At 42.6% G+C, this 24,838-nt stretch overlaps 1 protein-coding gene across 2 annotated transcripts in view; it reads right to left on the bottom strand.

Annotated features, from left to right (window-relative positions):
• Positions 1–1,368: 1,368 nt before the first annotated feature.
• MCRS1 (microspherule protein 1) overlaps positions 1,369–24,838 on the bottom strand; it is a 47,955-nt gene continuing 24,485 nt past the window's right edge. The window contains exons 9-14 of one of the 2 annotated variants that reach the window (XM_056562196.1): positions 12,414–12,506; positions 11,194–11,276; positions 10,996–11,083; positions 8,856–8,983; positions 1,641–1,738; positions 1,369–1,552 (exon numbers count right to left, since the gene is read on the bottom strand). In XM_056562196.1, the coding sequence (XP_056418171.1) occupies positions 1,652–1,738; positions 8,856–8,983; positions 10,996–11,083; positions 11,194–11,276; positions 12,414–12,506 (479 nt within the window). In that variant the 3' untranslated portion in view covers positions 1,369–1,552; positions 1,641–1,651. Of the gene's footprint in view, positions 1,739–8,855; positions 8,984–10,995; positions 11,084–11,193; positions 11,277–12,413; positions 12,507–24,838 lie in introns of both variants that reach the window. The other variant, XM_056562195.1, reaches the window with a different exon arrangement.

Below are 24,838 nucleotides of genomic sequence, written 5' to 3'. Positions count from 1 at the left end.
AGATATGTTGCTAGTGTGAACATTGAATAGACAGCACATAGAAATTGTCCATACTTGTAAGACCAGGAAAGAGAAAAATCAGTCGGTACAACCCACCAACATCCATGCAGCGGGTAAATGTGAGTCACTTCAGCATAACAATAGTCTGGTTAAATACAGTATGGTGTTCAGATGTTTCAATGTGACCAGAGTTCAAAGAAGCAACATCCAAATAAAAACATGGAAAGTACAGCGGCACTCACCAATATATCAGCATCCACTTGTTCTTTTATTATAAGCTCAGTGAAAGTTAAAAAGTACTTGTCACCAAATAAGCTTTTCTAAACTGACTCCCAGCAGGAGAAAATGGGCGTTTCCCAGCAGGCAAGACATCACTGAAGCCTGTTGGGGGACCACTTCTTCCCTCACATAGTTGCAGTGCTGTGATGAATAGAAGACCTCAAGCTCTATGCATCTTTCAGTGAGGTTCTGTGCAGCTGTCAATCACTCATTGCAGAGAAACACTTCCTGAGTTTGGTCTCCTGCCAGGCTGGGAAGAGACCAAACTCACTGTATTAATTGTGGCAGGGAACAGAACAGAGCAACCTAGTGGCCGTTTTTTCTATTATGTTTTAAACATATTTATGTTGGTCATTTTAAAAGCAAGTGAATTGGAAAGTGTCTGCTAATTACACAAGGTACACTATATTAAACATTTTTCTTTGGTGACAGGTACTCTAACAGACACGCGGTTTATTCGACGGTTCTGACTGAATGTGATAACGGGTGGTGGCGATTACAATGCTAGGTTGTTACAGGAGACTTCTCTGATTCTCAAGACAAGCAAGTGATCTTAGAATCTTTTAAAAGATTAAAAATGTGCATTTTCGCTATTTTGTGATTTTAGATATATTAGTAATCAGCTCCTGTAACCATGATAATATTACTGTACACGTTTTTATAAAGGGTATAAGTCTTATTTAAATAACATTTATGTATTTAAGGGGAGAGTCTTGGGTTTTTACGAAGAAGGAATAAAAGCGGGATTTACCTATAAAACAGCTGATGTCAGGTCTTTCTGTGTTCCTGTTTGGATGTTGCTTGTGAAAATACAGCCTACAGTTATGTTAGGTACTACCACTAACTAAAATTATGGTGTTAGGGTGCAGTTACTCACCTGTATGAAAACACACTGTATAATATTTTAACATGTACTGCATGACATTGATATCTTTTTTTTTTCTGTTTTATTATTGCCTAGGAATTTTCCATGAAAATATTTTAAGGCAATTTTTGATAAATAAATGTTTCTTGTTGGTTATTTGTCTTTTCCAATATACAGTAAAAACACACTTTTCCTTACAAAGCACATATCATTTAATCTGAGTGCAACTCCATTAAGAAAAAAAAAAAAACTTATTACAAAAACATCCAAAAATATTAACAGAAAATCCCCTACACTATATAACAAACAACATCCTTAAATCTGAATACAGGATGGGGCCTCTTCTTGTCCTCGGTAACAGCCTGTCTCCGGCTACCCATTAGCTGTCAGACTGTAGTCCAGGATCTCCTGCAAAAGGATTTGTGTTTTGAAGCACAGAAAAACAGGAGACATAAGCTATGTACAAACTTCTGAATGGGCTCAACTGCAGTTCAACCTCGGCTTTCCTCAAGATGGAATCATCTTGGCAGCTTCAGCTTTTATGAGAGCTATGAGATCCTGATTGATAAGGAACACAAAGCGGAGGCCGGATATCTATGGGAAAGAAGAGGAGATAGAAATCATGGAAAGTTAGTCGCTCCCTGTATCAAGAGACAAAAACTAAAACCCGGAACAGTCATAATCCCTTTCACAAGCACAGATATGGAACTTCTGGTACAATGAGCATGAACAAAACCAAGCTCTCATATGGCTGTGTTGATGGGAGGGAAAAAAAAAATAGTTATGTCTCTTAGAATGGCTTTTTTGTTGATTCCTTTTCAACATTTATCTATATAGAATATATATATATATATATATATATATATATATATATATATATATATATATATATAAAAATTATAACATTTTAGCTATATATATATATATATATAATATATATATATATATATATATTATATTATATATATTTCTTCTACGTCCTAACGGCAGCACCACAGAAATATTCTAGTCCCTCACATTCCCCAATAGGACTGCCTTCCTACAATAATTATACAATTAAACATTAGACCCCCCCCCCCCCAGCCAATAAAAGGGCATAAAAGGGTCTCCAATACCAAATCACACTTTTTCTTTACACCTATTCTCCTGTAGGTGTCTGTCTTCACCTACTGCTCACCTGGATATGGATTGGCCTTGCATAGTCAGTTCGCATCAAGACTGTTGGTGGGATTCCGGGCTAGACCAGGGGATAGAGCATTGTGGGTTCGCCCCACCAAGTGCAGGATTGGTAATGTCTGTACCTGTATCGCCCCCCTTTTGTCCAGTGCGTTGTCCTGGCAGGCCACTGGTACAGTAAGTATACCAGCTTCCCCTTCAGTGCGTTGTCCTGGTCGTGGATGGCGTCCGCTCTCCTCCCTGCTGTCATGCTGCTGCGTTATGTAGCTCCGATCTGTGCGCTGCGCTTTGGCGCGCGTTCCTCTCTGCGACTTGTGACGGACAAACCAGAAGTTCGACATTTACGATTTCCGGTTGGCTGGCGCATGCGCAGATTGTGTCGCTGGCCGTTTTTCCGCCGCAGACGGTGATGGAGGGGGCAGATTTTCATTTTGTTCCAGTTCTGAGAGGGGGACGACTGTCCTTAAGCAAGCCTGTGCAGTAGGGCTGCAGCTAACGTTTATTTTAATAATCGATTAGTTGTCGATTATTTTATCGATTCATCTGAAAAAATTTCAGAATTCCAAAAATGGGGTTCAGCTGATCTACTTGAAAAATTATGCACAATGGCCATATTAAAAGTTTCTAGCATGTGACTAAACAGCAATTTATTTTTTGTACACGATCATTATTTATGATCGTGTACAGTGTAAATTTGATACTGCTGCATGGGTAACTGTATGAACTATTAAAATAAAATGTTAAATGTACACCCCTATGTGTATAGCAGTATATGCAGAGCATTGCACCCTTGTGTCTGTAATACGTGCAGTGCACACTGCTTTACCCATGGGGGTTATGTGCAGAGAATTGCACCCTTGTGTCTGTAGTACAAACACTAGGATGCAATGCTCTGCACATACTACCATTTGTTTAGCAGTGTGTATGTAGTACACACACACACTGCTATACACATGGGGGTATTTGCAGAGCATTGCATCCTAGTGTCTGTACTACAGACACAAGGATGCAATTCTCTGCACATAACACCCATGGGTAAAGCGGTGTGCACTGCACACTGTACTACAGACACAAGGGTGCAATGCTCTGCACATACCCCCTACCTGTATAGGAATGTACACACTGCTATACACATGGGGGGTATGTGCAGAGCATTGCACCCTAAGGTCTGTAGAAGACACTAGGGTGCAATGCTCTGTCTGCAGTCTGCTCTGCACATACCCCCCATGTGTATAGCAGTGCAGAGCAGACTGCAGACACACACGGATGGAGGCCCTGGGAGGATCACAGGCTGCCAGGGCCGCAGCACAGTGAGTGTGTGCTGAATTGGAACCTCAACCTACCGTACGGGGGCAGAAAATGGAGGGTCACTGATCCTCATGGGCTGAGTGGGGGAAATACAGGTAAAATGGTGGCAGGGGAGGAGACAGTCAGGAGGAGCAGCAGTCTCCTAACTGGTAACACTGATCGGAGGGTAGAGCTGAGAGTCTCAGCCTGAGACTGTCACTGAGGCTGCTGCGGGATTTGCGGGACTCATGCCCGACCGCCCGTCTGCCTGCAGCAGCCTCCTGACAGCGGACAACGAATCGGGCGATTATTCAATAACGGGATTTGTAGACAACGAATCAGGTTATCAAATTTAATCTTTTAATCTTTGCTGCTCTACTCTACAGTAGTGTATACAGGTTCTAACAGATTGGCCCTCATTTACTATTCTAAACCCGACTTGTTTTGTCAGGTTTTTTTGGCGCATCTTTGTCTGCGACATGTCGCAGACATCGTGCGCCAGTCTGCGACAAGATGCAACATTTTTTACCGACGGACCCGATGTGGATTCTCCCAAACCCGAAAAAGGGGCATAACCCGACATTTCTGAGCTTTCCCACGTATTTTATAAAGGTTTCCAACCCGAATTTGTTGAATTGTTGTGGATTTTTTCCCGACAACTCAGAGGAGTTGGAAACCAAAACCTACAAAACCCACGTGCGACAAACAGGATGCGACATAATAATAAATACCAGGGGAAAAAAGCAGTCGGGTAAGAAAGCAAGATAGACTTACAACCCGATTTCTAAGTAAATGAGGGCCATTGTTTCTTTTTCCTAGATGTCGAGCCATGGAAGTTCTGGAAAGAGAAATCACAAAAGCAGGAATCGTTTATGTTCCTCTTGTGACCTTCCACTACCTGATGATCAACATGGGAATTATACTGTTACATCTGTCTGGAAAGGATGCAATCTACATCCGTTAAGCCGTCTCCCAAGTTATGCATCAGCTGTCTTCAGCCTCTCAGAAGTGATGCCACGTCTAATATTTGCGGCAATTGTTGTTCTGAGCCTCAGAATTTAGCCGCGGAAGCTAGAGAATTCTTTACCTGGTTTAAAGAGCATTATAAAAAAAAACAACCTGCAGAGGAACCTGTAAAGAAGAAGGTGAAACATCATCATCACCACCATCACGAAGAATTGCCTGCATCATCTTCCTCATCTGCTTCAGCTTCTTCTCTGTCTGATGGTTCTTCTGACTCAGAAGCTATTATTGAAGATTTCTATCTCCTGAATAAAGAGTCAGCAGATAAGTTAATAAAAAGCATAAAAAGAGGTCTTAAAAATAAGGATGACAAGGAGGAGGAACAGGATAAAGCAAGATGGTGTATCTCGTCAAGAGCTGCAAGAACAAGTTGCCCTGTTGAAGATGGCAGCAGATTTCCTTTGAGACTTTCCTTTAGAAGTAATAAAGATTGTGGCAAAAAATATGGCTCTGACTAATTCGACCAGAAGAGCTATATGGTTGAAGCCCTGGCCGGGTGACGCATCTTCGAAGAGCAACTTTTGTTCTTTGCTGTTTGAGCCGGGTAATCTTTTTGGCTCTCAGCTGGATAAAGTTTTGGAGCAGAAGAAAAAGGATAAAAACCTCTCTCTTCTACAATCCTTCAAACCCAGAACTTCTAGGTTTTGGAATCAGAGGGGGAGATCTACCTTTCGGGCTCGCAGCACACAGGAAAGACCAGGAAGAAGATTCTCTAAGAGTTTCCAAGAGAAGGAAAAGAAAAAACAGCCAGATTCTTAATCCAAGAAACCTGAGTTCTGACGCCGGGCCTGCTCCAAGTGTAGGCACAAGATTACTGAATTTCTACTCAGCCTGGGATGATTTCACATCAGATGTTTAGGTACGAAATATCATAAAAGAAGGCTACACTCTGGATTTCATTCGCCATCCAAGAAAAAGGTTCCTGCTGAATCATTCTCAAGATCTCTGCATTGTAAATCTATTAAAGGATTTTCTTCAAAAGGGCGCCTTGGAAAAAGTTCCTCCAGAAGAAGAGTTCACTGGGGTGTACTCCCGACTGTTTCCAGTGCCCAAACAATAATAGATTTATGGTTCCTGAACCAACATTTGCGCAAGCAAAAATTCAAGATGGACACGTTAAGATCTGTCGTACATATAAGATTCTACAGCCCGAAGGTCATGGCAACTCTAGACTTACAAGATGCGTACCTTCACATACCAATGCATATCCGGTCCAGAAAATATCTAAGAGTGGCAGTCCGTACTTCACACCAAACATTGCATTATCAATTCAAAGCTCTTCAGTTCGGCCTTTCTCCAGCACCAAGAATATTCACCAAAGTAGTGATAGTCATTGTAGCAGCACTAATGCTGCAATGTCTGAAAATTATACAGTATCTGAACGACTGGCTGTTCATTGCGCAGACTCACGAAATTCTGAAGCTCATCTCCAGATCGCACTGAATCTCCTCCAGGAAGTAGGGTTTGTGGTGAATTTTCAGAAATCAATTAGATCCTACTACATGAATTTAATTTCTGGGTCTTCTCAGGGATTCAACAGCCATGAAAGTTTTTCTGCTTCAGCACAAAGTATTGCAAATTATTCAGAAGATTTGCAGATTCAGAGCAGCGATGAGTGTATTGGGTCTCCTGACAGCCACAATCGAGGTGGTCCCTTGGGCAAAGGCTCACATCAGGGATTTGCAGAGAGATATTCTGTGTTCTTCATACAAGCATCCAGAAGCTCTATCAACCTCCAGGACACTGTCTATGTAAACCCGAAAAAAATCTGCTTTGGTGGACAAGGTCAGAAAAGCTTCAAGTGGGGAAGGATTTTCAGTTCCACAAACAAGTAGTGATAACCACGGATGCCTCATGCAGCAGCTGGGGAGCCCACATTGGCATTACACCACTTCGAACCATTCCTGCTTCAGAAGTCTGTTCTCATCCAAACAGACAATGCAACCTCCACATATTATATAAACAAACAAGGGGGTACACGCAGTCCGTCACTTCAACTTATCTGCCGCCAGATTATGTCCTGGGCCGAGTCGGTTCTTTACAGTATTGCGGCAGTGCACATAAAAGGCATCAACAATGAGTCAACAGATCTCCTCAGCAGAGAAACTTTGTTGCCAACCGAGTGGGGATTGAACCCCAAGATTTTCAAAGAGATCACGGACAGATGGGGGTGCCCAATGTGGGATCTTATGGCATCAAAAGAGACCAGGAAGCTCAGCAAGTTTTGCTCCTTGAGAAGAGCGGACCATCCTCAAGTATTGGGTGCCTTCACCATGAGTTGGAAATAGATTTTGTACCCGTTTCCTCCAGTAGCCCCAATTCCACAAGTCCTGTCCAAATTGAGAGCAGAACATCTGAAAGCCATTCTGATAGCACCCTTCTGGCCCCATAGTGCCTGGTTTCCGGCAGTATCATCTTTTGAACAACGTATATTGGAAGCTCCCTCTATCTCCGGATCTTCTCCTTCAGAAAGGATTTTATTCTCAAATCCACAAGCTTCATCTTATGGCGTGGTTACTGAGGGGGAAAGATTAAAACAAAAGGGTCTGTCTGAAGAGGTCATATCTACGCTTCTATCCTCCAGAAAAGAATCTACTTACCGATTGTATGGTAAACTATGGAAAAAAAAGTTTCCTCTTGGCTCCAGCGGAAGAGGCTATAGATCTCCTATTCTCCAAGTCTTGCAAGAAGGGTTTCAGTTAGGCCTCAAGGCGAATACTTTAAAAGTTCACATGACTGCAATCAATGCTATGTCGGATGGCCAGTTTGGTCATGATCCTCTCATCACCAGGTTCTTTAAGGCACTGAAGAAACAGACCAGAGGTTCGGTCAAAAAGATTATCAACAACAAATACTTGTGCTGATCGAAGGGAACTCTATCCCAGTCTGGGATTTATGCTTAGTTCTGAATAAACTTACCTTACCTCCGTTCGAGCCGCTTGAAGACATGGACCTTAAATTGCTATCCTGTAAAGTATTATTTCTCTTAGCAGTGACCTATGCGAAGAGATTAGGAGAGCTCCAAGCTTTGTCTTCCCATGAACTTATTTAAAAATCCTTTTTGACGGGGTCCGTATCAGAACAGTACCATAATTTCTGCCTAAGGTGGCCTCTACAAGCAATATGAAAAGGAAATCCGTACTTCCAGAATTCTTCTCTAATCCAGTTTCTGAAGAAGACATTTGTTTCCAAACTCTGGATGTAAAAAGAGGACCTGTTATCTTGCAATATTTCAAGAATTTTTACGAGACGAGAATTTGTTTCCGGCCCAAGGAAGGGGTTTAAAGCTTCTAGAGATACTCTAGCACGCTGGATCAAGTTAGCAATTTCTGAGGCTTACGTGCTAGATGGTAAAGAACCACTGCAACCGGTGAAGGAGCATTCTACCAGAGCAACATCTACGTCTTGGGCAGAGTGACAACAAGCGAACATCTTGGACATCTGTAATGCAGCCTCTTGGCCTTCATCCTCCACTTTTGTGAAGCACTACATGCTCGAAACACAGACCGGTAACCAAGCCTTCAGTACAGAAGTAGTGTCTGCAGTAGATCCAGTTTAATCCCCCCTTTGTTTAGTTGGTAACTGCCTGTGGTGCTGCCGTTTGGACGGAGAAGTTTAAATTTTACTTACCGTAATTTTGCTTTCTTCTAGTCCGAAGGCAGCACATTTACCCTCCCAATAAAACTTTTTTTGCATGAATGGTCTATATTATTACACAGTGTGATTTGGAATTGGAGACCCTTTTATGCCCTTAGCTAGAGGGGTCTATTGTTTAATTGTATAATTATTCTAGGTGGGCTGTAAGTTTAAACTATATATATAGTTTACATTTTACTTACCGCAATTTTGCTTTCTTCTAGTCCGTAGGCATCACCACATTTTATTTATATTTATATTATATATATATATATATATATATATATATATATATATATATATATATATATATATATATATATATATATATATATATCTAGATATGTATCTATATAACAGTTTTTACACTTAAGGCACAATTCCCATTTGGGGATAACAAGCGGAATAATGAGGGTTTGACCACTAAGACTCCCACAAATCCCGAAAACAGGAACAAAATGCTGTCCAGAATGAACAGAGCACACCAGTTATGTACGCCCAGCGGTCAATTCGTTCTCTATGGGGTCACTGAACACTGCAGAGTTCAGCACTAGGCAATAACTAGGGCAAATACAAAATGGCTATTTACCTCCACCACAGAGTTGTGACTTAGCTTCCACTTGCTCCCTGGCAAAACAGGACGACCATCGATATAAAGAGCTCTTCTTCCCTCATTTGCAATGAAAAAGTCCCCATTGTTCTTCAGCTTTATAACACCTTAAGTACAGAAAAAGCAAAACAGATTCATGGACAGTTACTGACATGGACAGAGGTGTCAGCAGAGAGCACTGTGGTCAGACAGAAAAGAAATTCCAAAAGAAAATAACTTCCTGTGGAGCATACATCAGCCGATAAGTACTGGATGGATTAAGATTTTTTTTATAGAATTTACAAATCTGTTTAACTTTCTGGCACCAGTTGATTGAAAAAATAAATAAATAAAAAGTTTTTCCAGTGAGTACCTTTTAACCCTTAAGGACCAATCGTTTTTCAGTTTTTGCACTTTTGTTTTTTCCTCCTTACATTTAAAAAATCATAACCCTTTCAATTTTGCACCTAAAAATCCATATAATGGGCTATAACATTGCATATACTGATTGAAGGCACTGTTCAATGCATTGCCATAGGAATGCATTGATCAGTGTTTTCTGCGCTTGATTGCTCAAGCCTGGATTTCAGGCTTGGAGTAAAATGCAGATCAGAGAGCCGGGAAGAAGGTAAGACACCTCCTGCTGTCCTCTCAGCTGTTCGGGACGTCGCGATTTCATCGTGGCGGTCCTGAACAGCTCCGCTGAGCTAACTGGCAGTGTATTCTCCCGTTTTAGACGCCGCGATCAACTTTGATTGCAGTGTCTAAAGGGTTTATACCTGACATCAGGCCGATTGGCAACCGGGACCCTGCAGTTACGAAGCGCGCCGAGTTTCTGAGTGCGCTTCACAGATCAGGAGCAGGCCTGAAAGCTCTATACAATAACCTCATTGCAGTCATGGGTCACACAGCTCATCATTAAAGAGGTACTCCAGCCCTAATACATCTTATAGGGGATAAGAGGTCTGATAGCGGGGGTCCCACCACTGGGGACCCCCGCAATCTGTCATTCAGAACCCACCTTTGCGAGCTCTCTGCAGGACTGGAGGCTCAGAGTGTGCAGCGTGACGACTCAATGCAAGTAGGGGATAAGATGTATTAGGGCCGGAGTACCCCTTTAAAAGGAAAACTGTCAGCTTGCTCCCCCCGCACTAACCAGCGGTACTGGCTGATGCGGGGGACGCTGTTCAGTTTGATGCCTACTGTGCCCGGATCCGCCCGGACGATATCTTTGTTTTCCATATATGCTAATTAAGGGCTAACTGGCACAGGCGTGGTACGGACACTCTGACGTCAGCGACCACCACCCGCAGCACTGCCCGACTCATCAGTATTCCTTCTCTACCTCCGCCTCTCCTTCATTACAGAGCGGGGAGAAGAGGGAGAGGCGGAGGGAGGAATATTGATGAGCTGGGCGGAACTGCGGGCCGGAGGCTGCTGACGTCAGAGTGCCAGTTAGCACTTAATTAGCATATACGGAAAAACAAAGATATCGTCCAGGCGTATCCGGGCACAGTAGGCATCAAACTGAACAGCGTCCCCCGCATCAGCCAGTACCGCTGGTTAGTGCGGGGGGAGCAAGCTGACAGTTTTCCTTTAATAGGGTATTCCAGTGTTTCTGGTCAGCTCCCTACAGTACCCGATGCTAGTATGTTTTGCCTGCTTTCAAGATGAGATGTCAGAGCAGGACGTTTCCGCTCAATCACTGGCTGCAGCGGTGTTCCATCCTGGCAAGTGATTGGCTGAGCAGTCAGGTCCTGCACAGACATCTCATCTCGGAAGAAGGCAGAAGAGAGGAGCAGCAAGGGACTGGAGGGGGACCAGGGGTCAGCAAGTACAGCTTTTTATTTTTTCCAAAGTCCCAGCATTATAGCTTTCTGTTGCAAGTTTGTTTGTTTTTTAAAAGAGGCTGTCTGGAGGCAAAAAAGGGGACAGAATAGCTGTTCTGATGTTTACCAGGTCCCCACTGATCTCCACTTCCTGGTCTTGTGTCAACACACAGGAAATGCCTGCTCAATCACATATCACAGCAGTGACAGGCATTTCCTGTGTGTCAAGATGGTACCAGAAAGTGGTGCCTAGAAACGTCAACATAAAAACATTAATAAAAATCTAGTAATGCTAACAGACCATATAGTACCTTGTTTGCGAGAAATTTTCCATGCTGGACCTTCTAGTGATAGGTCCACATCAATCTGGTTGTCCTTTGTTGCTCTACCTAGAGTAATCTGGCAAGGACATTAAAAAAAAAAAAAAAGAAAAGAAAAATTATGCTACTATGAAAGGGAAAACAAACACACAAAACAAGTAATATTTCGGCATCAATTTACTAGTTTACCTCTCGGGACCTCATAAGATATCGCACCATGCGCCCGCGTAAAACCGCCAATGTCTGCGTATCAAAATCTGGAGAGCTCATACCTACGCAGAACAAAAAGCACAATAGACACATAGAATGAATAACACAGATATGTAAATTTACTATTCAATTACTATTGACATTTATTTTTATTGATGAGGAAGTTTCTTCATTAAGAAGGAGATCTGGTATGAAAGGACTTATAATACTAGAAATGATTTTATGAAGAAGATGATTACAAGACTGAGGTAAATCAGTGCCGAACAATACAATTAGTATAAACCCACAATATATCAGAGGTAATCCAGGCTGGGTATCCACTGTAAACCAAACAAGCTCTAATAATACCATGGTCCCAATTAAAAAATCATGTTAAAAGGGAAATTTTCCTTGAGTTGATGGCAGTTGCCAAACTTATAAAACTGCCTTTTAATTTATCAACCAAGTGTCAAAAGGTAGGGCCAAGCGGCACAAGTGCCATAGCCTTGCACGCCCCTACCTTCCAGTCTCTTATTGACTGACCTTGAGAGTTCTGTATGTCAAATCAAGAAGAGGCTTGGAGGTTAAGGTAATCAAGGAGGAGTGTCAGGCTCTGGCACTTAAACATTAATGTGTGAAAAATGCTCCCAAAAGCGGTTATATGACCTTATGGGGGCACAATATGTATAATTAAAAAAAACATTTCCCCCAATATCACAAAAAAAAATAAAAAAAAATTACTAAAATAAAAAATAAAGTGACAAAACAATTATGCAAAAATTATTTGAATATTCGAATGAGAACACACTCTACAGCTTTCATATTTCAATGTACAAAAAAAATAAAAAATAAAAAAAAGTGTCATCAGAAGGGGAGGAGGTTCGCAGAGCATTTTTTTTTTTACCAAATCCAGAAGTAGATCCTACAGAAAGGAGAAGTATAAATCCTTCCTTTTTATCAGAATGCTTCCATCATTTTATTCACAAACTGATTTGCCAGACGTTTATCTTAGTTATTAATACCAGGTAACTGGTGCCCTAGCCTTATGAATAAATGCTATAGATTGTTCACAAAGTGTGCAGAACATTTATGAAACCTTGAGAATATTCTAAACTATAAGTCAACTTTCATTTCACTATATGAAAATATATATATAAAAAAAAAAAACTCTATATTTATTAAATAAGACAGGGCTGATGAAAATTCTATAAAATGCTGACCCGTTATACTGTCCACTAGCACTTGCCAGCGATGCAGCTCCTGCTCTAGTTGACGGATCTCACGCTTCTGGCGACGGTCAGCAACAGTAAGCTCTGTAAAAATCGTAAGAGAATCAAATATATAAAACAGGCTGATTTTTTTTCTTACAGGAACTCAAAAACACTACAAAAAATTTCTTGAAAAGGTCACTAAAAACCTCACATGTAAGGTAAAGTAAACATACAGCAATTCAACATTTTAACCCCATTGTTGACATGTCTGGTGATTTTTTTTATTTTTTACCCCCCCCCCCAAATATTTTACCATATGATGTACTTCAAAACTAAAAGACTTATCATTATTTTAACCTTATGAACTATGTAACCTAGTGCTGGGCAGTATACCGTTCAAACCGAATACTGGTGTGTTCTTTTAGTCTTTTTAATTATAGGAATTTTTCATATACTGCAATACCGGTGAGTGTATACAAAACGTAGAGAAAGCAGAGCGGTGGAACTTCACGGCACAGGACATTGTTTGAGAGGGGCCTGGTTTTGAGGTTGCACCAAACAAGCACCATGTGTGAGTGAGAGCGCGGCAGCCTGAGCGGTGAACAAACCCGACGAAAGTAGTGAAACTGAAGTTTCAGAACGGGCAGAAAATTAAACAAAAAGAACTGGTACCAAAACGAGGAGCCATGTCTGTTGTATGGAGGTATTTGGCTTTAAAAAATCCACCATCGATCAAACTGTAATATTATGCAAATGTTGTCGGGCTAAAGTAGTAGCCACAGGAGGAAACACAAGCAATTTGCTCCACCACCTTAGCTGTCATCGTGTCCTGGAGTATCAAGAATGCATGAATATACAATCTTTGTCCTCCACGTCTGCAGGCAGCGCTGGAACTGCTAGACAAAGGCCAGTCAGATGTCAGTCAGAGAGGCGTTTGCTTGGGGGGGGGACAGCTTACGACAAGAAAAGCAAATGGTGGAACGAGATTACAAACGCTATCAACTGTCCAATTAGCCAAAGACATGGTACCGCTTAGTACTGTTGAGAAAGATGGGTTCAGGGAGAGTAAAACATATCTGGAATCCAGCGTTTTGTACCGCCTTGTACCCAAAGCACAGAGCAAAGCTAGAAGCAGAGGTGGCTACCATTCCCCACTTCAACAACTGATTTATGGTCTAGTTGCAGCATGGAGCCATACCTAAGCCTGACTGTTCATTTTATAAGTGACGACTGGGTGTTGCATAGTCGTCTGGCGAGTTACTGGCAGCAGACTTGAAAGAGACACTTGGTTCCTGATTTTGGAGCAGAGACTAGTGGCCATCACAACTGACAGTGGAGCCAACATCATTAAGGCTATCCAGCTTAATAATTGGACAAGACTCCAGTGCTTTGGTCACAGGCTTCACCTAGCCATTGGTAAGTAGTTATTACAGTTGCAGAAATATTCGACCCCTTCAGCTCAAAAGACAGGATAGTAATGTAGATGAAAGATAATGACAATACATGACAAAGAACTCAAACCACAAAAAAGTTTGTCAAATTTAACTCCGATATGAATCGATAAACAAAATGTGGAGATTATATGAAAAATTTAACTGTTCTCACACCATGGGCTGGGTTTACACAATGTTTTTGCAATACAGTTCCCGTATCAGGTTCTTGATTTAAAAAAACGGATTCCTCAAAACCGGACTAAACTGTATCAAAACGTGTTTACAAATTTTAATCCATATACGGTTTGAAAAATTATGTCTGGTTGCATCAGTTTTTTTAAGAAAAAAAATGTATACCTTTTTAACTTTTCATTCAATTATGAATAAAGTTTCACTTGTTTGATTGAAATTCCAAGAAAAAAAAACTGTGCAAAGTCAAAAACCGTATGGTGAAAACCGGATGGAACTGTAGGCACATACGGTTCGGTATGGTTCCCATTGACTCCTATGTTAAATTTTTTTTTTTTTTAAAGTATACGGTTTAATAAGGTTTTTCACCCAGACCAAAAACAGTGGTAGGCTACGGTTTTGGGTAAAGGAAAAAAAAACTGACAAAACCTTACAGGATGCAAAACTGACACCACCTGGCATATGGTTTGCAATGGAGAGTCAATGCATACGGTCTTCAATACGTTCCATACATTTTTCAAATTGAAAACTTATATCGGAACAGTATTGCAATAACGTGGTGTGAACTCAGCCTAAGGCAACAAGGGACCGCATATGGCAGGGGGAAGCTAAAACCGGGCGCTCCCGTATCCCTACAGTATGCGGCCCGTATGTAATGTATTTCAATGAGCCAGCTGGAGTGAAACGCTGACTCCAGTCGGCTCCTTTTTGCCCCGTATGCGGTTTTCTCACCGGACCTAAAACCGTGGTAGACCGTGGTCCGGTGACTTGTAATGATGTGAGATTTATTTTCAACTTACCATGTGTGGGTTTATTGGAATCACATGTTTGTGTGTGCTAATTTAACATTAGCAAACTAACATTGTTTCTCGTCATTTTTACAGAGAGGTCTGAAAGATGACCGCATAGAACGTGCAGTTGGAGTCTGCAAAAAAAATTAAAAATAATAAATTGTGGCATCCTTTTCATAGGAGGGATCTGGCCATGGCTCAAGATATACTGGGTCTTCCAAAGCACATGCTCACAAGTGAGACACCCACCAGGTGGGGATCATGTCAGATGATGATACAAAGAATACTTGAGCAGGAGAGAGAAATTAGTCAGGTTCTGAAAGCTGACAAAAAAAATTTAAAAATCAAGGCATTTGGTCCTCAGTTGGCAAGATATGGATGTCCTGGAGGCTGTCAAGGTGTGTCAGGGTTTCCGCGGGGTCTTAAAAAGAATTTTCTAAATTCAAAGCCTTAAAAAAAAAAAAAGTCTTAAATTTGCCAAAAATGTGTGCACTTGGTATTAACCCCTTAACGACCAAGGATGTACATGTACATCCTGGTGCGGCGGTACTTAGCACACCAGGACGGACATTTACATCCTGTACATGACCGTGAGAATCGGAGAGATGCTCGGGTCATGCGCGGTTGGTCCTGGCTGCTGATCGCAGCCAGGGACCCGCCGGTAATGGTCGACATCCGCAATTGCGCGGATGTCTGCCATTAACTCCTCAGATGCCGTGATCAATACAGATCGCTGGGATCCGATCATCCAGAACGGCGCACGGAGGTCCCCTCACCTGCCTCCGCCACCTTCAACGGGTCTTCTGCTCTGGTCTGAGATTGAGCAGAAGATGACCGATAACACTGATCAATGCTATGCCCTATGCATAACACTGAATAGTATTCCCAATCAAAGGATTGCTATAAATAGTCCCCTATGGGGACTATTAAAGTGTAAATAAAAACTGTGGTGTGGGGCTGGAGATTCAAAAATGATGTGCTTACATGACTGCTCTGTCTGTAACATGATTTTAGCAACTGGATTGTGGAGAATATAAGCTTTCAAATGAGGTACACCTGGTACAGCATGCCTATATTTCTTTTGTTATGGAAATAACAATCCTCTCTCTGTCTGTCAGGTGTTGAGCCCACTTCAGGACTTCACAGATGCCTTGTCTGGAGAGCGGTATGTCAGTGTGTCCTACGTAAAGCCGCTACTTCATCTAGTCAACATCACCATTCTTGCTGAGGAAGACAACAATACTGAACTAACCAAGGATGTGAAGAGAAACATTCTAGCATACTTGAACGAGAAATACTCAGATCCAGACATAGATGACCTGCTCGATATCGCTTCTTTCCTTGATCCATATAGAACCACCTATACAAAGAAAGAAATGGTCGAACACGTAATTTCCAGAGCAGTCGAAGAGATCAAGTCACTAAAGGATCAACAGCAGGCCCCTCCCTCTGGGCCTCCTGGTGCCGCAGCAGCAGCGTCAGTTTCTCTGCATGAGGAAGAAAAAAGACTTTGTCCAGCTATTTCAAAAAGCACAGCATTAGCAGCATGGGCGCTTCCGGGAAAACTCTCTCAGAGGAGGAAACCATCAAGATGGAGCTGAGAGCCTACTTGCACACCACAGAGGTTGACATTGATACAGACCCTTTGGATTGGTGGAGATCCCATCAGACAAATTTCCCCCATGGTGCAAAACTAGCTCTGGTATTTATGCATACCTGCCACCAGTGCTCCATCTGAGAGTGTGCTCAGCACTGGTGGCAACATTGTCACGTGCCACAGAGCTGCACTCAAACCAGATACTGTGGACAGTCTGGTTTTCCTTGCTCAGAATTTGTAAGGGCTGAGATGCTCAATTTATAAAGCTTGTCGTATCCATACAGCTCAAATGTGTGAATTTTGTTTCTATGCTACCGGATAACCCTGCAAGCCAAGTTGCACTTGTTTTAAAGTTCGATACTTGAATACTGTGCCGGGCTGGAGCAACAACATTATTCATGCAAGTTGCATACTTTTAGTTTACTTTTTATTTGTTTAAAAGAGTGTACCAGACTAGTCTACCTTCTTGTAGCAAAGTCCATATGGAAGTGAGAAAGTTTAGCTGCTTAAAAAGTCTTCAACCTAAGCTTCTTTTATATTTTAAATACTTGAATACCGGTTAAAGGGGTACTCCCCTGGAAAAAAAAAATTTTCATATCAACTGGTGCCACAAACAGATTTGTAAATGACTTCTATTAAAAAATCTTAACCCTTCCAGTACTTATCCAGTGCTGTATGTTCCACAGGAAGTTCTTTTCTTTTTGAATTTCCTTTCTTCCTGACCACAGTGTTCTCTGCTGACACCTCTGTCCATTTTAGGAACTGTCCAGAGCAGGAGAGATTTGCTATGGGGATTTGCTCCTACTCTTGAAAGTTCCTAAATGGACAGAGGTGTCAGCAGAGAGCACTGTGATCACGCAGAAAGGAAATTCAAAAAGAAAAAAAACTTCCGGTGGAACATATAGCAGCTGATAAATACTGGAAGGGTTAAGGTTTTAAATAAAAGTAATTTACAAATCTGTTTAATTTTCTGGCAGCAGTTGATTTAAACAAAAATGTTTTTCAGGGGAGTACCCCTTTAAGCAATATACACTGCTCAAAAAGAATAAAGGGAACACTTACATGGGTACTCTCATTAAACATAATTTTTTTAATTCCTAAATTCAAATCTTTCTAATATAGGTCATAAAAAAAAAAAAATTTAATCTCTTTCACACTTTATTTAACATTTGAAATCCTGGCCACTAGGTGTCACCCTACATGGTCCAGGAATCATCCCCCCCCCCCCCCTCACGTCAGGCACGTTCGGACCACTGCTGGCCAGGCAGTGTGGTCCGAAATGCGCGTCCTCAGCTTGCTCGCTGTCTCTATATGAAATAGGCAGAGAGAGAGCACAGTGCTCGTACGCACGCGTAATTTAAATATCCCCGCCCCCTGCATCTCCCTCTTCTCAGCGCAGGAAGACTGGCGGAAGCCATCCGGCCAGGATTCAGATGAAGTTGCTCCTGCCAGGTCACGCGTACCTCCTGCTCTCCGCAGAGAGCTCAACACTGAGATACCAAAGATGATATTAAAAAGGTAATTAAAATTGGGTTTGACTTTTTGATAAATTCTTGGATAGTGATAGATAGTGTCAGGGACAGATGGGGAGGGAGATTAGGGATAGTTTAGTTGTTGATAGCTACTCTTTAAAACAACACAATGTAACTCCAAGTCAATGACACCTCTGTGAAATCACACTGTCCACTCAGGAACACTGATTGACAATCAATTTCACATGCTGTTATGCAAATGGAACAGACAACAGGTGGAAATTATAGGCAATTAGCAAGACACCTGCCATAAAGGAGTGGTTCTGCAAGTGGCAACCAAAAACCACTTCTCAGTTCCTACGCTTCCTGGCTGATGTTTTGGTCACTTTTGAATACTGTAGGTGCTTTCACTCTAGTGGTAGCATGAGACGGAGTCTACAACCTACACAAGTGGCTCAGGTAGTGCAGCTCATCCAGGATGGCACGTCAATGCGAGCTGTGGCAAGAAGGTTTCCTGTGTCTGTCAGCGTAGTGTCCAGAGCATGGAGGCGCTACCAGGAGAGAGGCCAGTACATCAGGAGACGTGGATGAGGCCGTAGGAGGGCAACAACCCAGCAGCAGGACCGCTACCTCCGCCTTTGTGCAAGAAGGAGCAGGAGGAGCACTGCCAGAGCCCTGCAAAATGGCCTCCAGCAGGCCCCAAATGTGCATGTGTCCATTCAAACGGTCAGAAACAGACTTCATGAGGGTGGTATGAGAGCCCGACTTCCACAGGTGGAGCTTACAGCAGGACGTTCGGCATTTGCAAGAGAACACCAAGATTGGTAAATTCACCACTGGCGCCCTGTGCTCTTTATAGATGAAAGCAGGTTCACACTGAGCACGTGACAGATGTGACAGAGTCTGGAGATGCCGTGGAGAACGTACTGCTGCATGCAACATCCTCCAGCATGACCGATTTGGCGGTGGGTCAGTTATGGTGTTGGGTGGCATTTCTTTGGGGGGGCCGCACAGCCCTCCATGTGCTTGCCAGAGGTAACCTGACTGCCATTAGGTACAGAGATGAGATCCTCAGACCCTCTGTGAGACCATATGCTGGTGTGGTTGGCCCTGGGTTCCTCCTAATGCAAGACAATGCTAGACCTCATGTGGCTTGAGTGTGTCAGCAGTTCCTGTAAGAGGAAGGCATTGATGCTATGGACTGGCCCACCCGTTCCCCAGATCCGAATCTGATTGAGCACATCTGGGACATCATGTCTCGCTCCATCCACCAATGCCACGTTGCACCACAGACTGTCCAGGAGATGGCGGATGCTTTAGTCAGGGTCTGGGAGGACATCCCTCAGGAGACCATCTGCCACCTCAGCAGGAGCATGCCCAGGCATTGTAGGGAGGTCATATGGACACGTGGAGGCCGCACACACTACTGAGCCGCATTTTGACTTGTTTTAAGGACATTACATCAAAGTTGGATCAGCCTGTAGTGTGGTTTTCCACTTTGACTTTGAGTGTGACTCCATATGTTGATACATTTGATTTCCATTGATCATTTTTGTGTGATTTTGTTGTCAGCACATTCAACCATGTAAAGATGAAAGTATTTTATACGATTAGTTCATTCATCCATCCATCCAGATCTGGGATGTGTTATCTTAGTGTTGCCTTTATTTTTTTGAGCAGTGTATTATTGCAAGTTGCACACCTTTCCTATTTTTTGTTTCAATATTATATATGGATGACATCCATATATAATATTGAAACAAAAAAATAAATAAATAAATAGGAAAGGTGTGCCACTTGCATTAATATATTGCTTAAAAGCTTAACCACTGGATGTTGCCATAATGAATATTCAGTGGTTAAAGAAGTCTTCACTTTGCAGTTACAGAGGACATATTGTTTACATTGTGTAGCCAGTTGGTTTACAAAAGATGTTTTTTCAAGTTGCAAAACATGCACAATGAAAAGGTTCTGTATTTTGACTGCAACAGTCAAGAATTCTGATTCATTCACTTCATTACAAGAGTGACACCTCTTTGGGAACAGCAGCATTTTGTGGGGCCATGGAAACAAACCTGTATTAAAAGGAAAACTGTCACATATTTTCTCCCACACTATCCACATGTACTGGTGGATAGTGCGGGAGACACTGATTAAAACGAGCCCTACCTTGGTCTAATCCGCGCCGCCGTTTGCCCGCACTTGTAGTTTTAATCTCTGTGTATATCCGGCTGTAATTGGCAAAGGCGGGGCTTCTGCGGGCTAACTGACACTGACGTCAGCGCCGCTCATGAATATTCATCCCTCCATCTGGTTAGGAGCGGCGAAGAGAGGGAGAACAGGAGGGATGAATATTCATGAGCGGCGCTGACGTCAGTGTCCGTTAGCCCGCAGAAGCCCCGACTTTGCCAATTACAGCCGGATATACACAGAGATTAAAACTACAAGTGCGGGCGAACGGCGGCGCGGATCAGACCAAGGTAGGGCTCGTTTTAATCAGTGTCTCCCGCACTATCCACCAATACCGGTGGATAGTGCGGGAGAAAATATCTGACAGTTTTCCTTTAATACTAGGGTGAATATTAATGTTTTTCTACAATATTCAGTACTCATGACAGTAAAATAGGTAATTCTAGGGCAAATTAAATTATTTAAATTATTAGAAAATGAGGTTAACCCCCAGTCGTGTATGGGAAAAAAATAAATAAAAAATACCATTAAATACTGTGAAAACTCCATAATTTAGAAAAAATACTGTGATATACATTTTTGGTCATACCGCCCAGCACTAATGTAACCCCTTTTGACCATGTAGGATAAACAACATTTTAATTTTGATATTTCCAGACATGGCGACACAAATTGTTTGTTTTATTGTTTTTAACCCCTTAAGGACTCAGGGTTTTTCCCATTTTTGGAAATTTCATTTTTTCCTCCTTACCTTTTAAAAATCATAACCCTTTCATCATATGGCAAATTTTTTGCACCACTACTTTGCAGTGACAGTCATTTTACCAAAAAATCCACTGCTAAACGGAAAAAATATTCATTGTGCGACAAAATTGAAGAAAAAATGCAGTGCATTTTTTGGTAAAAATGACACCTTTTCTTTATTCTGTAGGTCCATGCGATCAAAATGATACCCTACTTATATAGGTTTGATTTTGTCGTACTACTGGAAAAAAATCTACATACGAAAATGAATACGTTTAAAATTGTCATCTTTTAACCCCTATAACTTTTTTAATTTTCCGCGTACAGGGCGGTATGAGAACTCCTTTTTGCGCCGTGATCTGAAGTTTTTAGCGGTACAATTTTTGTATTGATCGGACTTTGATCGCTTTTTATTCATTTTTTTCACGATATAAAAAGTTACCAAAAATACGGTACTTTGGAATTTATTTGCGCGTACGCCACTGACCGTGCGGATTATTTAACAATATACCGTATTTATCGGGGTATACCACGCACCGGCCTATAACACGCACCCTCATTTTACCAAGGATATTTGGGTAAAAAAAGTTTTTTACCCAAATATCCATGGTAAAATGAGGGTGCGTGTGTGCACGTGTATACCCCGATATACCCCCACGAAAGGCAGGGGGAGAAAGGCCGTCGCTGCCCGCTTCTCTTCCCCTGCCTTTCCTGGGGTCTAGAGCGCTGCTGTCGGCCCTTCTCACCCCCTGGCTATCGGCGCCGCTGCCCGTTCTGTCCCCCTGACTATCGGTGCCGGCGCCGATAGCCAGGGGGAGAGAAGCGGCGCCGACAGCCAGGAGGAGAGAAGGGGCAGCGGCAGAAGGTGGCATAATTACCTGAGTCGGGTCCGCGCTGCTGCAGGCCTCCGGCGTGCGTCCCCTGCGTCGTTACTATGCACGGCGCGGCGCACTGACGTCATGCGCCGCGCCGTTCAGCGCATAGCAACGACGCCGGGGGCGCACGCCGGAGGCCTGCAGCAGCGCGGACCCGACTCAGGTAATTATGCCACCGGGGATGGGGGGAGGCAACGGGGCAGCGGCGCCGGCAATGGGTGCCGCTGCCCCTTCTCTCCCCTTGGCTATCGGCGCCGGCAATGGGGCACCGGCACCGATAGTCAGGGGGACAGAACGGGCAGCGGCGCCGATAGCCAGGGGGTGAGAAGGGCCGACAGTAGCGCTCTAGACCCCAGGGAAGGCAGGGGGAGAGAAGCGAGCAGCGACGGCCTCTTTCCCCCTGCCTTTCCTGGGGGTGTATGGGCGTATAACACGCACACAGACTTCAGGCTAAAAATTTTAGCCTAAAAAGTGTGTGTTATACGCCGATAAATACGGTATTTTTATAGTATGGACATTTCCGCACGCAGCGGTACCACATGTTTATTTTTATTTACACACTTTTTTTAAATGGGAAGAGGGGGGTGATTCTTAATTTTAGTTTTTTTCCCCACACTTTCTTTTTGCAGTGTTATAGCCCCCTCTAGTGGATATAATACTGCACACACTGATTGAATACACAGATTACTGCCATGCATTAACATGGCAATGATCAGTGTTATCAGCGGTCGATTGCTCAAGCCTGGATTTCAGCCTTGGAGCAATCAATCGCCGATCGAACCCGCTCCTCCCCTCTTCCGGAGGACGTGAGCGGGAAGTTGACCCCGCCGATCCCCGACGTCCCTGTTGGGATCAGGGCCCCAGGAGCGGCGGCGAGGGACTGACCTGTGTGCGGCGGCGTGGAGCAGCAGTTGGAGGTGATTGACAGCCTCCTGCTGTTGCTTAACAACAGCTCCCAGCATGCAAAAAGGGCATGCTGGGAGCTGTAGTTATGCAACAGCAGGAGGCAGACCACCACAACTCCCAGCATTCCCTTATGGGCATGCTGGGACTTATAGTTTTGGAACAGCTAGAGGCACATTTTTTCTATGGAAAAGTGTACCTTCAGCTGTTGTATAACTAAAACTCCCAGTTGTAGTGGTGCATCTGCTGGTTGCATAACTACAATTCCCGGCATGCCCGTTGGCTGTCGGTGACTGCTGAGAGTTGTAGTTTTTCAACAGCTGAGGCACACTGGTTGTGAAACTGAGTTTTTTTTTTTACCTAACACAGACATATGAGGTATGTGCTTACTCAAGAGAAATTGGGCTACAAATACAAGTAAAAATATTCTCCATTTACCAGTTGCAAAAATTCAAAAATTGGGTCTACAAGAACATGCAAGTGTAAAAAATGAAGATTTTGAATTTTCTCCTTCACTTTGCTGCTATTCCTGTGAAACACCTAAAGGGGTAAAACACTTACTAAATGTCATTTTGAATACTTTGGGGGGGGGGGGGGGGTGTAGTTTTTATAATTTGGTAATTTATGGGGTATTTCTAATATGAAGACCCTTCAAATCCACTTCAAAACTGAACTGGTCCCTGAAAAATATCGAGTTTGAAAATTTTGTGAAAAATTGGAAAATTGCTGCTGAACTTTGAAGCCCTCTGGTGTCTTCCAAAAGTAAAAACTCATAAATTTTATGATGCAAACATAGAGTAGACATATTGTATATGTGAATCAAAAAAATAATTATTTTGAATATCCATTTTCCTTACAAGCAGAGCTTCAAAGTTAGAAAAATGCTAAATTTTCATTTTTTTCATCAAATTTTGGGTTACCATAAAATGTTACCACTATGTTAAAGTAGAATATGTCACGAAAAAAACCTCTCTGAATCAGAATGATATAATATTATATATATATATATATATATATATATATATATATATATATATATATATATATGTATATATATGTGTATATGCCTGGTCCATATAAGCCAGGTTCATATAATAGTTTGGAATCAATAGTGCTGGCTGACTTTTCCTTTGGTTGCATTAAACATACGGGGGAGTGGCTACCTCCACGTTGGCTCTTGCACCCCACCCACCTCTATCAGGTGTATATAAGGTGTCTTGGATGTTTCAGATCCTGCAATGCCTGCTGAACTGATCACACAGTCGACTTACCGTGGTGGGACGGTCCAAGCTATTTGGCCGCCAAATTGCAAGCTAAGTAGCTCACTATTTCATAACTTCATAATTTTATATTTCCATTTCTAGCACCATAGCTGTTATAGCTTCTCATGTTGTATCTATATACTCATGTTTTATCTATATCTTTGTGCTAGCAGTATGCTGCTGCATTCTCCTGTTGCTATATATATATATATATATATATATATATATATATATATATATATATATATATATATATATATATATATATTTATATATATTAGCATTTTGACAGATCTCCTGGTATACTAGGAGTAGAAACATGGCAGACCATGATGCTTTAACTAGGCACCCAGCTGCCATCTTATCCACCCCTAAGTGAGCAGAGCAAACTTCCCCCTTTTGAAATGGTGCATTTTAAGGCCTGGGTTCACACTACGGTATTTCCGAGCAGAATTTAGCTTTAAAATTTCATTCAGAAATTCTGGGGCAGCAGTGTCCTATTGCTGTCAATGGAATTCCACTGCACAGTGCACACAACGGAATTTCATCAAGTTTTCTGCTGCAGAATTTCTTTTGGTGGAAAACTCTACGGGGACAGAAATGTCTGTGCGGTCCTAGTGCAGACTGATTTAGTTGGCGCTGGTCACCCTTGGAAATATTCTGTAATGTGAACCCTGCCTAAGAGGCATTTTTTGTTGTTTAACCCCAATTTTTTCAGCTTTAACGCAGTTTATATATTTAACCCCTCAACGACGCAGGGCGTATATTTACGTTCTGCCCCGGCTCCCGCGATATGAAGCGGAGTCGCGCTGCGACCCCGCATCACATCGCGTTGGTCCCGGTGCTCATCAACGGTCGATCGCGGCAATGTGCGGTATTAACCCTTTAGAAGCGGCGGTCAAAGCTGACCGCCACTTCTAAAGTGAAAGTGAAACTATCCCGGCTAGTCAGTCGGGCTGTTTGGGACCGCCGCGGTGA

This window comes from Hyla sarda, chromosome 2, assembly GCF_029499605.1.
Source record: "Hyla sarda isolate aHylSar1 chromosome 2, aHylSar1.hap1, whole genome shotgun sequence".
NCBI lineage: Eukaryota > Metazoa > Chordata > Amphibia > Anura > Hylidae > Hyla > Hyla sarda.
Note: the sequence above shows the minus strand (reverse complement) of the source record. Positions and strands in the feature narration are given on the sequence as shown.